This window comes from Taudactylus pleione, unplaced genomic scaffold, assembly GCF_031769625.1.
Source record: "Taudactylus pleione unplaced genomic scaffold, aTauple2 ptg000903l, whole genome shotgun sequence".
NCBI classification, from domain to species: domain Eukaryota; kingdom Metazoa; phylum Chordata; class Amphibia; order Anura; family Myobatrachidae; genus Taudactylus; species Taudactylus pleione.
This window is the reverse complement of record NW_028285304.1, coordinates 1,254,514-1,274,384: the sequence shown is the minus strand read 5'-3', so window position 1 is coordinate 1,274,384 and position 19,871 is coordinate 1,254,514. Positions and strand designations below refer to the sequence as shown.

The 19,871-nt window shown below is 46.6% G+C and overlaps 1 protein-coding gene across 1 annotated transcript; it reads right to left on the bottom strand.

Annotated features, from left to right (window-relative positions):
- Positions 1-799: 799 nt before the first annotated feature.
- Positions 800-18,653, bottom strand: LOC148473967 (aldo-keto reductase family 1 member C1-like). The gene is made up of 9 exons (XM_088459290.1): positions 18,488-18,653; positions 13,255-13,422; positions 12,425-12,541; positions 11,287-11,364; positions 7,500-7,622; positions 7,271-7,380; positions 1,683-1,848; positions 1,294-1,376; positions 800-1,218 (listed from the first exon to the last, which is right to left on the bottom strand). Exons 1-9 carry the CDS (start codon positions 18,572-18,574, stop codon positions 1,176-1,178), a joined length of 975 nt encoding a protein of 324 aa, XP_088315416.1. The 5' UTR covers positions 18,575-18,653; the 3' UTR covers positions 800-1,175.
- Between the last annotated feature and the right edge of the window lie 1,218 nt (positions 18,654-19,871).

Below are 19,871 nucleotides of genomic sequence, written 5' to 3'. Positions count from 1 at the left end.
GATACGACCCTTGATATGAGATAACCTTTATGTGACTATATATATCATATCTGACAATCTATGCCCCTACCTCTATCTACACCTCTGCCCAGGGCCGTCTCCAGGGGTCGGAGCACCCTGTTCCAGGTCTCTCTACTGCGCCCCTACATCACTCACGCGGCGCAGCCATGCGCGACCAAAAATGGGGGCGTGACCTAATTACCATAGGCCACGCCTCCTACATGCCATTATCTGGAGGTGTGCCCGCATGGCACACCTCCAAACAACGTCATGCTGGGTGGGGAGCCTCACTAGCTGGGCTTCCCCCAGCCCTCCCCCATCACTGAATGGATGTCGCGCACATGCAAGCAGCATCCATTCAGACTCCAGGGTCCGGCACAGCTGCACAGCTGTGGCAGTGGGGGTCCCAAACCTCCCGCAGGCCACTTCAGTCCACGGGTGGAACAGCAGTACTGTCCCGCTGAAATTGGGATGTTGGGGAGGGGTTCACCCTCTATGGGTGGCGCCCCTGTTCGACCGCACTGGTCGAACACCCGTAGAGCCGGCCCTGCCTCTGCCAGACAGTCACTTTACTCTCTTATCAGACATTTGTTTAAGGACGATGAGGGGAGGAGGGGTGGAGAGGAAGAGGAGCATCCAGAGGTCCATTTTTGTGTTTCAACACACAAGTAGCAGCAACCAGGTAAATCCCCATAATAATATATACAGTGCAGGACCAATACCAGCGTGCCTTTATGTAGTTTCCACATGTAGTACCCAGAGGAAAATCCTGACACGGAAACAGTGTTATCTTGTAACCTTTTATTGCATTACATGAAACGCATCCTACTTGAACGTCTGCTCAAATCCTACATCTAACAGCTGATTGGGGAGAAATATCTGATTGTAATGTTAGCATTGGGGAAGACGTATTATATTCATCTACATAGATATCACCCTGCCCAAACTGAGTAACACATTTGTAACAATGAATTTGATTTGTGTAAGCCTAGTGACACCCAAGCCATCAATGTTCCTGTTACCGCCCAATGCACCCTGAGCAGGTGATCTTCAGTCTCAGATGAGGATACGTAGAAGTCACAATGAGGGGGCGATCCTGTTGTCCGCTGGATTTATGGGATAACTAATTTCCCGAATTAAGGTGCCGTGGTGCCAGGATGGGAATCCGCTCCCCCCTAATACTCATCATGGAAAGGATATTTGGGGTGTTCCTTCCATCTGAGGGAATAGAGATTAGTTAAGTATTGTTTTTATGTATTTATTTTAAAAAAAGCATTTTATTTACTAACTTACTCTCTATAACACGAGTAACGAATATCCTTGTTAACCCCATCCAGGCATTTCATGTCTTCTGCACTCAGTTCAACATCGAAGACCTGGAATAAAATCGATAAAATGTTGTCAGCTACAAATGTAATCCGCCTACATTGAGGCTGATAAGGTGACGGAATATGGCCGCCACTTGTGCGTTCTTCAGAAGGGGGAGGAAGGAGGGTGTGAGAAGAAATAAAATATATTTTACAGATATTTAAAATTTAACCTATTTCAATGGGTTCATTCCATTGTGCTCTTGGCAACATTCCATTGTGCTCTTGGCAACATTCCATTGTGCGCTTGGCAACATTCCATTGTGCGCTTGGCAACATTCCATTGTGCGCTTGGCACTAGCCCGTTTCTGTCACCTGTAGGTTCTGCTTGATCCTGGCTGGGCTGAAGCTCTTGGCGAGGACGACAATCCCTCTCTGCATCAGGTAACGCATCGCTACCTGCGCCGGGCTGCACTTGTGCTTCTTGGCCACTGCGTTCAGGACGGGGTCTTCCAGCAGTATAGGAGAATCTTGTTCAACCCTGTTAGATGGTAGATGAGAGAGGGGAGTTTAAGGTTGAGGGTAAATCACATTTGCCTACATAGGATAACATTGATTATGCAGTAATTAACGTGTATGAATGCACGGTGGTGTCATTATTTTAAATGTAATACATTTCCCTATGGGACCAGCGTTACTGTATGCTGCTATCACATCTGTCCTCGGGTCAGTGCAATATTTCTTGCTTTCCCTAGGAATGACACATCTCTGCACTTAGGGTCTGATTCTATAGAGGATGCAGAAAATGGGGTTTTGGTCTAATTACCATAGGCCATGCCCCTTATGTGGCGTTATTTGGAGGCGTGCCCGCATGGCACGCCTCCAAATAACGTCAGGCTGGGGGGAGCCTCACTATCTTCCCCCAGCCCTCTCCCGTCACTGAATGGATACCGCGCAGCATCCATTCAGACTCCGGGGTCCGGCACCACCACACAGCTGCGGTGGTGGGGGTCCCCAACCTCCCAATTTGGCCACTTCAGCCCACGGGTGGAACAGCGGGACAGTACTGTCCCGCTGAAATCGTGATGTTGGGGAGGGGTGCGCCCTCTATGAGTGGCGCCCCTGTTCGACTGCACTGGTCGAACACCCCTAGAGCCGGCCCTGGCAGGACATGTTCTGCTCATGTGCAGAATAGATTTCGTGAGAGCACTCTGTGGTCCCCCTATGCCCCTGCCTGATTGACAGGCAGAGGCGTTTGGGGGTGGTGCGAGGACAGCCTATTTCTGGAAACCGGGGGAGTGTCGCCCCCATTTTCTGGGAGGGAAGAGGTTATGGTCTGGGTAAGCTGAGGCTTACTCAGCTGGCCGGTGCAACACAACATGACCACTGATGGCGATGGTGAGCCCAGGCTGCGAGCTGGGTCACAGCGCTGGGATCGCAGATGCTGACGGGAGGCGTCTCTTCACTTCAGACGCCTCCTGCAGTGTTTACATTTTAGTAGGACGGAATCGCAGAGCAGCTTGTGCGCGGCTTTGCAGTTCCGTCCACTGCTGAATAGTAAAATAATGATTCCCTTTTTTTTCCTGCAGGTTGAAACGACCTTGCCAGCTGACAGACCGATTTGGTGTATGCTGGGGTGCAGACACACTTTGCCGACATATGAGTCAGTCAGTCGGGCCGTATGTGCGCACAGACAGATGTGCACAATATATCTGAAAGCTATACTGCCTTTGCCATGCTGCACGGCTGATACAATACTGTATATATTAAATGACGTTGTTTACAGATATACTGGGTGCACATATATCTGGAAAGCTGGCAAGATATATTGTTCGTCGGCTGTAAGAACAATATGTAGCCTATTCAACTACGGGTGAACCTGACTATGCCTCTTGGTTCAGTGCACTTCTCTGCCGCACTTACAATAGCCCCAAAATAGTGTATTTTAAAGGGACGTGTACAGTGCGACTGCGGATCAGCATTACTGTGGCTAGAGCGTTTGCAGGTGTACGTGGCCGGCCCTACGTCTGCCTTATACAGGCTGGAAGCGGTCCGCTCAGTTATGTAACTGGAATTGGGAACAATGCTTCCTTAAAATGGCAGGTTAATTGTTGGTGGAACAAATAGCCCTTATTTGGAAGACATAGGGGTATATTTACTAAAGTGAGAGTTTTTTAGAAGTGAAGATGTTGCCCATAGCAACCAATGAGATTTTACGTAACATTTACCTAACACCTTCTAGAAAATAATAGCTAGAAACTGATTGGTTGCTATGGGCAACATCTCCACTTCTAAAAACCCGCACTTTAGTAAATATACCCCATAGAGGTAATTTGCAGAGCATATCTTGCCGGTCTCCGCACAACGTCTCCTCCGGATTTGAGAGCGCACAACTATGAGTTGATACGAATACGTATTAATACAAATCTCATTTGCATCTCCACTTCAGACTGAAAGGCAGGGACGGATTGGGGGCGGCATGTACTAAAGGTAAAAATGCGGTAAAACCCCAGAAAATTGCATTTTCGGGGGTTTTACCAATTTCCCTGGATTTACTAAGCACCTGGAATGCAATGCATTTCGGTGCTCCGTTCTGATGGGTAACGCCACCTTCAGGTGGCGTTACCCAATAGAAGCCTATGGGCTTCTTATCGGGATGCTCCAGGGTTCATCTGTGGCCGGCGTCCTTCTGTGGTTGTGCCGCCCACAGGGCTCTCCGGCTCTGTGCGACAACACCACCCTCCTTATGACGCTGACTTAAACCTATAATTAATGAGTTGATACAAAATAAGATACCTATTGAGGACAAGCCATTCACTCCAAGGGATACATTTACTAAAGTGAGTGTTTTTAGAAGTGAGTTTTAAAAAAGTGATGTTGCCCATAGCAACCAATCAGATTCTACTTAACACTTAACTAGCACCTTCTAGAAGATAATAGCTAGAATCTAATTGGTTGCTATAGGCAACATCACTTTTAAAACTCACTTCTAAAAACTCTCACTTTAGTAAATTTACCCCCAAGACTGTCACCAGAAACTGGGTGCATCTGGGCCTCCCACTGTAGGAGAGGAACTTATATATACTGACTGAGGCATGAGGCACCATTACTGCCCTGGGATATGACCCAGCTCTGTCTCCTGTGCTGTGCAGACAATTGTTGGGGGATAAACGTGGCCAACGTGGGGGAATGGGAACATGCAGATAGTTTCCTTGGGTTCCACCCACCACAATGTAATTCCGTGTATCATGGCATTAAGAATCTCCTCATCACGCCTCTGTCCCGCCCACTTTGCTAGGAAGCGGACGGGATACAGAAGGACGCCTTACTTTTTGGGGATTTTGTTAGACGCAGCACAAATTCGGACGTCCTGAGCAACTTTATGATGTATCGCTAGTGAAGTGATATAAACATCTGACTGATGATATAAATACAAAGTTTCAGAGCACAGAAGGAAATTAGAAATAAAATGCGTTTAGGACAAAAGTCGTCTGAGGGTGCAGAACCTGTTAAAGTGTGGCTGCCATAGTGGAGTCTAACAGATTGGGAGCATTGTGTCCAAGTTCTTATCAAATGTCCGTCTGTTTGATGCCAGTATATTCCTACCACAGTTAGTTTGAGAACAGCAACACCCTCAGTAAATAGCAGGCCATTATTTAGAAATGTGTATGTACAAGGCAGCTTCATAGTCCAGTTGGGCGCTTCCCTCGCAAAGCAGGTGTGGAAGATAGGATCTCATCCAATATTTTACACCTTCTAATTGCTCCCTGTAATAATAGGCTTCAAATACACAAAGTGTTACATCTGATGCTGGGTATACACTAAACTATATATTGGATGATTTGTCATCTCGGGACGAATTGGAACGACAAATCGTCCACATCGTCCAGTGTTTTCCCACGATCGCGTGCTCCCTTCTGTCGTCTGTCGCACCTTCAGATCTACCTGCAGTTCAGGCCAATCTGAAGTTCTGACACCATGGTTCTGGATGCTGCGGGGAAACGACATAGCGGGCAGACGTACACCAGATCGCGCAGTGTTTACAGACCACCTTATATATCGTGCCATCTCATCAACCGTCGCTGGGTACACACATCGTCTAGCGTGTACCCAGATTAAATTTACATGAATAAAAGGAGCAGTTACAGGTGAGACTTTGCACCATGTGTATTTTGAGGTATATCTGCTAACCCCACAGAACTAGGCGCACACTGGGCCTGATTCAGAGCCGCTCGCTCTCACAGAGCGCTCGCTCTGAATCAGGGCCGGGCTGTTTTTCTTTTGGAGTGGCCTCTTGGCCACTCGCATAGCTGTGGGTTACCACCCACAGCTATAGCGAGCGGCCATGATGATGGTCGCGATGGTCAAGACCATCGCGACCATCGGGCTTGCGACGAGACCCGTCGGGTCTCGTTTTTCGCAAGCCCCAGAGAGGTTTCGGCTCCAACAGAGCCGGAAGCTCTCCACTGACATCACTCGTGATGTCAGTGGGGCCGCCCAAAAACGGCAAGCGGCCCGCCCACCAAAGGGGGCGAACTGTCACTCAACATCGACAGCTCGCCCCCTTTGGTGCGAGACCTGGAGCAACAGATTGCCAGTCGCTAGCCGAGTCTCGTGCATGCTCACGACGGAGCCGGCTCCGTCGTGCGCATGCGCTGTGGGCCACCATCGACCTGGTTGCAAGCACTCAGCGCTTGCGACCGGGTCTGAATCAGGCCCACTGACTCTTCATGGGTAGGTTGAAAGACTGCGAAGTGGGTCTGTTCCTTGAAATGCATCAGGCAAAATGTAGGCGCACCTGCATACGCAAAGAAACCCCTGCGGATCTGCACTTGTTTACAGTTCAAAAATGATTCTTACTGAGGGTCACTTACTAACAATGCTCAAAGGTGAGGTGCAACTTGCACTAAAGGCATTGCAGCCAATCAGAAATTTGCTTTCATTGTCTAATTTGCAATAGAGTAACAAAAGCTCATTGTTGATTGGTTGCTTTCGGCAGCCAATTAGGACCTTTGTTTATACTGATGTGTGCAGCAGCCCCAGAACTAGGAGGAGGAGCTAGAATATAATGAGAATTAAAACACAGGGTCTGATTCAGAGCCGGACGCTATTTGCGGATGGTCGTTCAGAAAAAGGGGCTGGCTATTTAAATTGACCGTTCGCTCTTTGCGGTCTGTTGACGCCTCTATGTCTGAACGAGCGAACAAAACATGCGCTCGTTATTTTGAAAAAAACGCCCCCTGGCCGCTCGCACCATATGTCATGTCCGCTATTTATTAGATTAATCGAGTACATCGAACAGCGTATGAACTGCTCTCTATTCTTGTGGTTGGTTTTTCCTACCGCAATCATGCGAGCAGTTCAGACTAAAAAACAACCAAGTGACGTGGTCAATGACGCTGCTTTGTTAATTATGCACACCCTTAAAATGCCCGTTTTGACCTTTTGGCACGCCTGCGTTCGGATCACCACTCCCCGTTTTCAAGCACCTTCCCCTGTTACCACCCACAAACGCCTCACACTGTCACTCAAATTAGCAGGCATTCGCTATATTGCGAGCACACGATTTTTGGCCGCACTGACTGGTTCGCGCATGCGTACTAAAACCCATATGCATGCGCAGATGTGCGAACATCGCTCGGAACGAACGAGCGGCCGCTTACGAGCGGCTCTGAATGAGACCCACAGTTAGGGATGGCCATCGGTGGTCACCATCGATGGTGTAACAACCATCTATGTGAGCCATCAATGAATTGCACCACTCAATGGCCACTGCTGACGGGGTGCCTGACTAGCCTCCAGCAAGAAAATGGTGTAGGGCCCAGGGGGCGGGGCTAACACGGAGCAAGAAACCATTGGCTCTCTGCCATCGATGGCAAAACCATCGACCATCGGTAGTAAACCATCAATATTTGTAAACTATCAATGGTCGATGGACATCCCTAATCACAGTGCTCCCTTACCATTCCTCGGCTCTGCTGGATCCCAGCACACTGTATCCCACCAGCACGATGTCTTTGGACTTGCAGAACTTCAGCATCTTTCCCTGATTCATGAATATGTGACATTCCACCTGTGGAGGGACAAAAAGGTGACCATGTGATCCTGTATAGGGATGGACGATACCTGTAATATTTATACACGCCCAGGTCTCAGGGTTCTATCCCTGTACTAAGGACATGTGACATTTACCTGGTTACAGACCGGCTTGTGCTTCAACCCCGGCATATTGAGGATCAGCTCCAGTTGTCTGCGGTTAAAATTGGAGACCCCGATGGATCGGACCAACCCGGCGTCCTTGCAGGCCTCCATAGCCTAAAGAGCGGAAAGATTTCTTCCATTACTGTTATTCGATTAGTCAGGTTCATAAATGATGCTAGCAAGCAGTGGTGCATTGCCCATTAGGCCTGTGTGACGCCTGCCTAGGGGGCGCCACTTGCTGGGGTCAGCACTCACAGGCTTGTTTTGTTCCTGACAATCTGAAATTTTCCAGAAACTTTGAAATGCGACCACTGTAGGTCACTTATCTGGACAACGTCCATAAACAGCGGCCGCTCACTTTTATCAACACAGCTGCAATGAAACTTCCTGCAGCAAGAAGGTAAGTAGACAAAAACACAGACTATATTTATTTTTACAAAACTGAACTACACTCCACATCCAACTGGCATTGAATTACACACAAATGTAACAATTGAGGATGGCTACATTTATTACCTAAACTACAATTGAAGATTGCTACTGTGCCAGAGTGGGTCTCTCCCACATTCTGAGGTAAGGGGTAACCTCCTGTAGCCAGGGAGGGACCACACCCTTACCAAAAATTAAGACCAGCTAAGGTATATAAACCTGGTAAGTTGAGTAAAGGGCCCCATACATCAGAGTCAGATCGATGCAGCGATTCTTCAACCTTGCATCGCAGGGTCGGTCAAATCCAACATGTTAGAATTCGCAGATATGCGGATCAGGATCAAAAAATTATCATGATTGGCACATCGGTGAAATTCAAAATGTAAAATTCACTGATCCTGCGACGGATCGCAAAACTTCGATGGCAGTCGGTCGTCATTTCCGACCGGTGGATCGGCGTTTCCAATCTGATCGCAAGGATCCTTCGCAGATGTATGGGGAACCTTTAGTCAGGGGGAATGTGAGGGACAGGTTGCACCTTTAGCAGCTCTTTCTATGCTGGACAACCTGGCTGTGCTGTGAATACTCTGCTCGTTTGAAATGCTGTCTCATGTAAGATGAATTATTGTTCCTGAACTGTGTTTGCCTTATGTAAAAAGGCCATTACACTGGCTCTGCCTTTTCAAGCCTGGAATACAAGCTTACTTGTTTGCAACTTCTCAGTCTCCCATTGGTCGTCTGGAACTTACCCGCTAAAGCTACACTAATTACTTATGCCTATTCAAGGACTTTATAACAACATAGCTCATATCACTATCAGGGATTTATCTGTGAAATGTACGTCATAGTCTTATACTGTAACTATTGTGTACTGTATGCATTTTTTTTTTAATTATCTGATTTTTTATTGTACCTAATTGTTTTATTTTATATGCCAAACTCGCACCACTATCTTTTAAAATAAATTAATTACAAAACACATTTCAACACAAGGGTTCTTCTCTAAACTGTGTCTGCAACAACACAACCCTCTACATATTGACTTATGACTATCTGAGTTATCTGTAAAGGGTCGACGTCGACCTCCCCCCACCACTACCTCATGTCCACTGTACCATCCACCATCTTAAGTGTGATGTGGTCCGGTAGAATATATGCGCAGGTGAACCCAAAATGATTTAGGGCCCAGACTAATGAGTATATTTACTAAAGTACTGGTTTTTAGAAGTGGAACTGTTCCCCATAGCAACCAATCAGATTCTACTTAACATTTATCTCGCACCTGCTAGAAGATAATAGCTAGTATCTGATTGGTTGTTATGGGCAACATCTCCACTTTATGTATAACCCCGCACTCTAGTAAATACACCCCTTATGCTCTATACACGCACAGTAGACTAGTTCAAAGCTAGTCACACCCTCAGTGGGCTTGCAAACCCCACTATGTGTTCTAACCACACCCACTGTGTTCTTGCCACGCCCACTGTTCTGGCCACACCCATTATGGTAGTACACTGTGTGGTGGACCACTGAGATTCCAAATCGGCCCACTAGACTGACAATGATTCATATAGGGAAGTGTCCCCTCTTTTACAGGAGGGTGTACAGAATTCTTCTACCCAAAAAGAGCTTAAATTCCCTAGGTCAGGCCTTGTCCTGTGCTTTTACTGGGTCATCCTGGGAATAAAGCTTCTTAGAATAATAATTATAAAATATTTTTATACATAAGTAATGCCCCAGTTGCCGGCATATTTAAGGAAATATGGAGGTGCCTGGAACCCAGTGGCGTCATGCGTGGGGTATGGGCCGCACCCGGGTGTCACCCTCAGAGGGGGGTGACACCAAAATGCTGGCTCCTCTGCATGGACAGGAGCTGGGTGCTGAGTGTGACATACTCCTGTCGTAGAGAGGAGCCACCAGTGCAGACTGCTCAGTCTCCGGGGGCAGCCCAGCATCTCCTGTGATGCTGGGCTGCCCCCGGAGTTATGTTATCGGGATCCCCTGCGAGGCCACGCCCTCTATAAATTAGGCCATGTCTCCTTTTAGCCAGGGGTTATCCAGAGTGCGCGCCAGATGTCAACAGACCCCGGTGACGCCTCTGCTGCAACCCATCCTTTGAAGTAATCTTGCCCAGGGCGCAAGTAATAAATAAGGCTGCACTACCATGTAGGACCCAGTAGGTGGCAATATACATTGCAACAATAAATAACCGAGGTTTGCATAGAACAGAGGGCATATAAACCTCTAGACAGGGATAGATGGGGTAAATAAAGTGAAAGGAGGGGTGATTTAGAATTGGCAGTTGTTAAAGTCACAGGGATAGGTTGTTTGTTGTTAAGGAGGGTAGTTACTGGGAGTATGGGTAATATCTGTAGGTTATCCCGCCTCTTTGATTCTGATCTCCCACCCTCCCTTCCCTATTGTGTCGTGTGTCGGCTTTATTTCATGGCGGGAAAGACCAGCAATCTGTATAGCGTCCATATTGCTGCAATAGGAGCGGTTCCCACCCCTTCAATCCACTGCTTAGGCTGATTTCAATCTACTGGGGTCAGCGGCGCCTCTCATCCGGGTGGCCCGAAATGGTGCATGGGTATGGGTGTTGGACACCGTCTTACTTGCTATAAAGGGAGAGTTGGCCCTTGCAAGTATCTCACTTACCATTAATTGGGATAGTTGGCGCCGGTGATTGGCCGTTCTTTCCTCTGCCACCATACTCATTATTGTAAATAAATAAAGCTGACCTATTATTTTTTGAACGGCATTAACTTGGTCTGTATCTTTATTTTTGAGAAAATATGGTTTGAAAGAATTTATGGCTACATCCATCTGACAATAGAGAGTTTATATGTGTAGATTATGCTAATGCAATTTGACCAAGAAAAGTGCGGCTACGAAAGTGCCAAAGGGATTCCGTACTGGTCCCTGTCATCGCAACGTCCTTCCATATTATATATATATATATATATATACACACACACACACTGTAATAGAGAAGTCCTTGACAATTACCATATGTGTCCTATTTCTCCCAAAGACGTTGGACAAAACCAGAGTAAGGGGTAGATGTTCTAAACCTTGCAGAGTGATAAAGTACCAACCAATCAGCTCCTAATGGTCATGTCACAGGCTGCATTTGAAAAATGGCAGTTAGGAGCTGATTGGTTGGTAGTTTATCACTCTCCTCTTTCCGAGGCTTAGTACGTCTCCCCCTGATAAATGAATTTACGGATTTTAATATCTTGATTATATTTCTAACCTGTACAAATGTTGCAATCTTGGTTAAGTGACTTTTGGTGACAGGTGTAAACATCCCACCTTATCACCTGAGTGACCAGCTCTCATACCGTACCTTCCAAGTATCCCGGAGATCTGTGTTGTGAAAGATCAATTTGCAGTTCTCATCCTTGGGTAAGGGATCATCGCCGGGCTGCATCGGGACAGGAAACACAACACTCAGTCATGCTCAGAACGACTCTACAGCGCACCAATGACAATCACAGGCTGCCATTATATAATATACTGGTAATTCTACTAAATAAATGCACCATCCAGTATGTACCAATGTCTTTCTCAAAGGGAAGCTAACATGTTATTGCACTTTATGGCTATAATACATGGTATGGGATCAACTTCAATGCAATAGGCCTGCACGCAATCCCGTCTGTGTACGGTTTTGGTAAATTGCGCATAGGTCGGGGTTCCCGTATGCAACTTAGAGCAATCATGGGAGTTTCAGCACCTTACAGATCTTAGTCGGATCTCTACCTGCGACTGAGCGAGTGTTACTGGGTGGCAAAGCGGCGTTGGCCCATTGGATAAATGTTCTGAAGGCGTGGTGGCGGCATTGCCAGCTATTCAGAGGTGAGCGTACGCAGAAATCCGGTACCAATGATATGGCTGGTGCAAATTCATATAACCGGGATGACGGCGGCTCTCGCAAGTAGCGTGCGGTCACACAGATGCGGCCATCTCTGCATGCAGAAGGAAATCTTGTATGGCTGCTGCAATTGCGCCCGCCTTACCTGCAACTTGAATAAGGCCCAAAACAAGTGTTTTGGGTCTTTTCTGTTTTGGTTCTGAATTTCTTTAAAATTGCTAAAAACAGCTAAAATCATGTAATTTGGACCTGATTACATGCAATCCAAAACTCCAGATTCGGTATTTAAATCCGAGTTAGGAACTTACAGCACACCCGAGCCTGCATTTGGTTCTACTCGGTACCCCAAAGTGATGTCAAACTGGGATCCGTTTTCAGGAAAACCAAACAGCACAGCTCTAGTAGCAACAAGATTTAAACTAAGATGTGCTGTATCTGATAGCAACCAGATGTAAACTGAGGTGTGCTGTATTACATAGCAACCAGCTATAAACTGAGGTGTGCTGTTACCTATAGCAACCAGATATAAACTGAGGTGTGCTGCATTCCATAAGAACAGATATAAGATGTGATGCACGGTAACCCATAGCAACCATATATATGAACAAACCTTAAACTCCACTGGGTTGTGAATGAGGAAGAGATCGAGGTAATCCATCCCGACATCCTTCAGATTTTTCTCAAGAGCTGGACGGACCCTGTCAGGGCTGTGATTAGTGCACCACAGCTGCCAAAACAAACTGAGAGTGAACAGTGTAACTTGATTTAACAAGTCACCTACTGTACACATGTAGATCAGCAGTTATTATTTTGTGAACATAACCAATATTTCAGAGAACGCATCAGACATACTGTAAAGCAACTTTTTTATTTAATGATTGACCATATTTATAATTTAAAAATATATATATATATTTTTCTATCTGGAAAGCCAGTTCAGGGAAATCATACTCCTGCAGAGACTGGCCCAGCCAAGTGATAATCCAGCCCTTAGTGCCATTATCTCTAGGGCAGGTCAGCATTTCTTAGTTGCCCTGTTTATTTTATTTTTTGCATGTTAAACGGCATCAATAAGTGTTTTTATTTATCACTTGAGAACAAAATCATCCTTATCACCACAGATTGCTAAACATGCCCCAGTGTTTGTGTGTTTCTGTGTGTGTGTCCATGTGCGTGCGTGCATGCACATGTTTCTGTTTGTGTGCGTGCTTGAATGCTTCTGTGTGCATGTTTCTGTGTATACATGCATGTGTGTGTCCGTACATGTGCATGTTTCTGTGTGCATACATGTTTGTGTACGCGTGGGCCTACATGTTACTGTGTGCCTGAATAAATAAATTTTTATTTTCATACTAAAATGCTCCAGGTGTGTCAGGAGCGGGATGGATAGAGGATCTGGTGACCGGGCCACTACATTATATCACACACGTGTCCAGTTACCTTCCCAGTATAGAAAATGTCCTCTCTCTTCACCGTCCCATCCGCAATCTTCTCTCTAATGGCCTTGCCAACCTCTACCTCATTGCCGTATATAAACGCGCAGTCTATGTGACGGTATCCCACTTCGATGGCGACCTTTGCGCTGGCCCCAGCCTGTTCCTTGGTATACTGCAAGAAATGAGACAAAGATCACGTTCAGCGTTACAGTTCTCTAATGCAGGGGCGGATCTACACTTTTCTTTTAGGGGGGGGCGAATTAAGAATGAATCCGCCCCCCCTAAAGAGCAGGAGATGTATAAGCAGTAGATATAGAAGGGCAGTATACAGTATATACTGCTTTGTACCTGAGTGGGCAGGTTTTAGAGAGAGGATTGGGCAGACACAGTGTGCACCAGAGTTCACTATAGTTTCTTGAATTTAAGAATTAAACATGACTCCTCCCCCCTCTACGTATTACTCCTCCCACTGCCAGTCCTGTCTTCTCCAATTGAATGTGCTGAGACCAACAGGTACATTAATCAATGAGATATGTACCCACAGGTATACCTGCAGGCGTTGCATCTTTCTGATGCCACAGCAAAATTCAGCCAGAACACGGGAGAATAACGTAACTGTCTGCGACATGGCTTTCACCAGTTACTAGACATTAAAAAGGCTTACATTTAAAAAAAATTAAAATACCCCTCCCCAAATTATTACTTTGACAAGGTCCCTTTGCAGCACTGTCTGTAATCAACCACTATTCGCCAAATACATTAACTAGTTTTGTGCCCCAAATTGAGACATCAAGGAAGCCGGCAATCAACTCACAGCAACTATATCAGACTCAGGGGCGCCGAGAGGGGGGGGGATAGTGGGTAAAAATTACCCGAGCTCGGGCTTCCTGAGGGGCTCGGGTCCGGCGCCGCCTGCTCCCCTCTCTCACTACAGCTCAGCACACAGCGTGTGCTGAGCTGCAGTGGGAGACTGCTCGTGGCTGCTGTCTGTGGGGGGGAGCAATCACCCTGATTGCGCCCCCCCTGGCTACGAGGAGGGCTGAGGGGGTCAGAGCGACCCCCCAGCGCACAGCGCCGCTGCAAAACATTTTTTCTTTTTTCGGGAAGGGGGCATGGCCACGCCTTCCGCGATTAGGCCACGCCCCATTGGATAATATATATTGCTACATTAGCGACCATAACACCCACATAAGCAGCAGAGAATAAGCAACCAAGTGTTAGGTGCCCTAGTGGGCATGCATACGCCCTGTCTGTCCACGCTTGCGTTCTCCATGTGCATGCATAAGCCCTGCCTGGCGCACAAGCATCAGCGAATTCTTTCTGTGGTGCAGATGGGTCTGCAGGTCAACTTTATGTCCTTCACAGAATCAGCCCCGACGTGCTTACATCCAGTATGATGAGAGGAGCCAGATGAGACAAAGCAAGATAAAGCCTGAGCCGTGCTGTGGAACGACAGGTATCAGCCAGGTGATGTTGGAATGACAGGTATCAGCCAGGTGATGTTGGAATGACAGGTATCAGCCAGGTGATGTTGGAATGACAGGTATCAGCCAGGTGATGTTGGAATGACAGGTATCAGCCAGGTGATGTTGGAATGACAGGTACCAGCCAGGTGATGTTGGAATGACAGGTACCAGCCAGGTGATGTTGGAAGGACAGGTACCAGCCAGGTGATGTTGGAAGGACAGGTACCAGCCAGGTGATGTTGGAACGACAGGTACCAGCCAGGTGATGTTGGAACGACAGGTATCAGCCAGGTGATGTTGGAACGACAGGTATCAGCCAGGTGATGTTGGAACGACAGGTATCAGCCAGGTGATGTTGGAACGACAGGTATCAGCCAGGTGATGTTGGAACGACAGGTATCAGCCAGGTGATGTTGGAACGACAGGTATCAGCCAGGTGATGTGGGCTAACAAGGTGCAGATCAATATAAGAGACCCGGATTCCAGTAATTAGCGCCAGCTCCCTCCCCGTTCAGCATCCCTGCTCATCAGACACGTGTTCTACATGTTTGTGACTTTGCCATAAAGCCCGCATGAGCGGGCACCAGTTGTGGATTTCCCAGGCAGTAGCTGGGGGGGGGGGGCGGCACAGCTGACCACTGTGCCCCAATTCAGTTGTGACTGTTTGGACACAGAAGCCACAGTTGACACAAAACTATATCCCCCATCAGGGGTGAATTAAGAGAGGTGGGGGTGGGGCTGTGTGCTGTGTCTGTCCGCAGGCCCCCTCCCCTAAACCCTGTGGCTGGTAGCACACTGAGTGCAGCAGTAGGTCACCGGGGTGGGAAATGGTGCGGCAGCCATTTTCCCCGTGATTTCCCTACTGCGTATGCGTAAAACACCAGGGAAAATAGTTGCGGCACCATTTTGCCGGTGAATTGTATAGTGCTGCTACCACCGGCGCGGGACTCTGCTCTGGAGACGTGAGTATTCAAGAAATTGGTGTAGGGTGTGTTGTGGTCTCCCTGAAAAGCTTTTTTAAAAGTAGGCAAGTGTGCCCTGCACCCATTATAGATACGCCACCGTCCCCCATGATGCATCGGGGGAGTCTTCGGAACGGGCACATGCGCTGCCCAGAGCCCGGAAGAGACCGCTCCTAGCTCGCAAAAAAGGACAAAAATATATTTTTTTATTTATATATTTTATCTTTAGATTTTTTGCATTCTTACTGACGTTAATTGACGTTCCTTTTAAAAGAAAAAATTATGTACAAATTGCTTGGCCCAAGGCTTATTTGTTTTCTATTCTTGAAAGAGCGCATAAAAAAACGTTTCACAGCGTTGAACATTTAAAATGACCAAAGATCTACGCACCGGGAAAAAGACACACTATTACTACTCTACAGGTTTTAGGTGGAACACAATTTATAAATAAGTACAACAGAGATAATAAAACAAACAGGGACTTCTGCACAAAGCCGAATTACTAAGGGTGCAGGATGGAGCAGTTATACAATAGGGACAAACCGGCACTTTACAGCCTTTGGCAGAGATTCTCAGTACAGATCTATCAGAACCAAAATACGGGTCAGTTATTAGAAGGAGACAGAGGGGTTTAGGGAAATAGGAATTTTTTGATTTAGCCAGATTCCAGAAAACTAGTTAGTAAACAAAAATGACACCACTGAATTTCTCAAAAACCACTAGACTAAAATAATCCCTGCAGCTCGTGGAAAAAGTGATTACAACATAATAAAAACTATGTATATTGTAATGTTAAAATATTAACAAATTAACAGCAGCTGCGAATTCCCCAAAAAAAGACCAGACCCCTAGTACACAATCCCAAATCATATCAGCTGAATTTCTCACCCAATAAACTGGTTCTTATAATAGGCAGCCAGCCGCCAACCTACACCCACTCACCGTCTCTGGGGCATAGGTGCCAAATCCAACCGCTGGCATTTATATCCGTCTTCTAATACAACATAGGAGTCCTGCGTGAGAGCCATGACAGGTAGTGTCCTGCAGCTTAGAAGGTAGAGTGCAAACTGCTCACTGAGATTCTTTATTTTATTTTATGTCCTTTTCTGTCCAAACTAAAATGTAAATTGCAGTGTAAAAATAAAGCTCTGTATTTCTACTGATATCAGAGGCTCTAGGCACCTCTTATCCACCTGCGGCACACCCTGCTACAATTAGATTCATCCCGTGAGCAATTTACCTAAAAAGAAAACTGGCCAGCATGTGTGGGCAACATGCAGAAGCAGCTGGTATTTACCCTGCATGCAAACAGTAATACTGTACATGTATTAGCCCCCCTTGCAGTGCAGCATGGTGTGTCCGGGTGCAAACGGATTGGCATTAAGTGGTCTCTTTCTGTGTGCCCTGCATTTGCCAAATTTATCAGATTACAGATTTAGATTGTCTCCTGTGTACGAATCCACCAATGAAAGTAATTCCAAAGAATGTTTAAGACATATAGAGCTCTATTTACTACAATCAACATTTAGAATGCAGATTGTAGTGTGATATTACCGACTGAATTTGCATTGCGAATTAATTCAACATCACAGGGATTTACTAAAAATCCCTTGCAGGGACAGCGCTTGCGATAAAGCTCTGCTCCTGCGAAACCTCTCTGCACACCTATGACGGAATTTTTCGCAAAAAATACTGAGACAAGTGCCCGCGCATACGCGCGACGACCGGCCGCCGCTAAGCCACGCCCCCCATGATCGCGACCCCCCCCTTCCCCTTTAATAACCCTTATCTCCGGTGATCGGGCTCCGGTGATGGTTAGGTCTAGAATAGAGGGCTGCAAAGTGATGTCCTCTGTGGCTCCGGTCAGCTGATCTCCCATCCTGCACTGGGACCCGGTCAGTTGATGACCGGGTCCCAGTGCAGAATGTTAGACCAGCTGACCGGAGGGAGAACATCACCGGAGCCCCGATCTCCAGTCCCTGGACTCAGGTACGTTATTTTTTTATTACTTTTTTTTTTTTAGCAGAGATCAGCGTGTGGTCTGTTTAGACCACACAGCTGATCACTGGGGCTGGCTCTGGGCTCTGCTCTGTCTGTTAGAGCAGAGCAGGAATCCGGTAACCGGGGGAGACCCTGAATAACGCCACCTCCAGGTGGCGTTATTATCACAGGGCTTCCCCCGATATTTTCTCACAATTTATTTTTAGTAACTACCAGACAGATCGTATTTCCCATTACAATTATGGGAAATGCGATCTTATTACTAAAAATATGTGATAATTAGGGCTTGAAGTAGAATTTTACGAATTCTACTCCAATTGCCCTTTAGTAACTTTAGGTGAAACTAAAATAATGTGAAAAGGGTGTGAAAACACAAAACACCCTTTTCACTTTATTTTAGTAAAAATAATGATAATAAATAGAGCCCAAAATCTTAATCATTCCAGTCAACTTTGACCATCTCACAGCTCACAATATTGATTACACAAACATGCGGCAGTTTAATAAAGAATACAGCACATCTGTAAATCATAGAGGCACAGCAGTGGCAGACAGGATGACAGCAGTGGCAGACAGGGTGGCAGCTTAATATAAACTATAAGATTTTATAGAATGTTTTCGTATTATATTGCAATTATTTAGATTTTTTTAATGCACTAAATATAACACGGTCTGTAAACCTTTGTGGTAAAAAGTATAGGATATCTCACCACAGCCAAACAGCTATAAAGTCAGTACCCCCCCTCCCTGCTGGACGGACCTGCCAGCCCCCTCCCGAAATGTCTGCAAGTATGGTCCAGTCACCCACCGTCTCTGGGGCGTACGTGCCAAAGCCGATCACTGGTATCTTATGCCCATCGTTCAGCACAATGCAGGAATCTTTCTTCAGTGCCATCTCTCAGAGACTTAGTGAACACTCTCCAACCAGCAACGTCATTACATTCTGTATATAAAGCTCCAAGCAGCCAACCACAGCATAGAGAGTGAGGGAGAGGGAGCGACTTCAGTTTTAACTCTCTGGATGTTACTGTAATGACCGCACCCAAAAAGCAGCATTTGCAAAGTCACTGCGAGCACATGTACTAACTGGATTCAGTGCATAGTTCTGTACTTTATAACAATACATGTTTACATGTGGATTGTGTTTCCTGTCTGACCTGAATTCACCTCTCTCCATGTGCTATCGGTCTGGCAGGGATCAGCTTTTACTGAATGGAGCTTTTGTGATGCTGCAAAGTATGTAAATAGAAAAGCAGAAAACAATACTTTAGCAAAGTTCAGACAACATTAAAGCTGGACCAGGACATTAGGAATGGGTGTTATACTCACTCTTCTTACACGTTGTACATAAGATATACCCCATGTTTACAGAATTTTCTATACATTATACCAGCAGGGCTCCCTGCACATTATACCAACAGTACTCCCTGCACCAGGGTTGGACTGGCCACAGGGGTGCAGGGGAAATCCCCGGTGGGCCCCACTGCCTGAGGGCCCACCACCCTACTTTAGGTGTCAGGTTCCAGACCTCAAATCATTCATTGTTACTCTATTAGATGGTCAGTTACCGGGTGGTGTAGTACATGGGTGCTTGGTTACTTTCTATAGAAATTACAACAAGATTTGCCTATTGGTTAGCCAAGTGTCTGTGATTGCTGGTCACATCCCTTAAACATGGGCCCCTACTACTACACTCCCCTGGTGGGCCCTTCATGCCCCAGTCCCACACTGTCCTGCACATTATACCAGCAGTACTCCCTGCACATTATACCAGCAGTACTCCCTGCACATTATACCAGCAGTACTCCCTGCACATTATACCAGCACTACTCCCTACACATTATACCAGCAGTACTCCCTGCACATTATACCAGCAGTACTCCCTGCACATTATACCAGCACTACTGCCTGCACATTATACCAGCAGTACTCCCTGCACATTATACCAGCAGTACTCCTGCACATTATACCAGCAGTGCTCCCTGCACATTATACCAGCAGTACTCCCTGCACATTATACCAGCAGTACTCTCTGCACATTATACCAGCAGTACTCCCTGCACATTATACCAGCACTACTGCCTGCACATTATACCAGCAGTAATCCCTGCACATTATACCAGCAGTGCTCCCTGCACATTATACCAGCAGTACTCCCTGCACATTATACCAGCAGTACTCTCTGCACATTA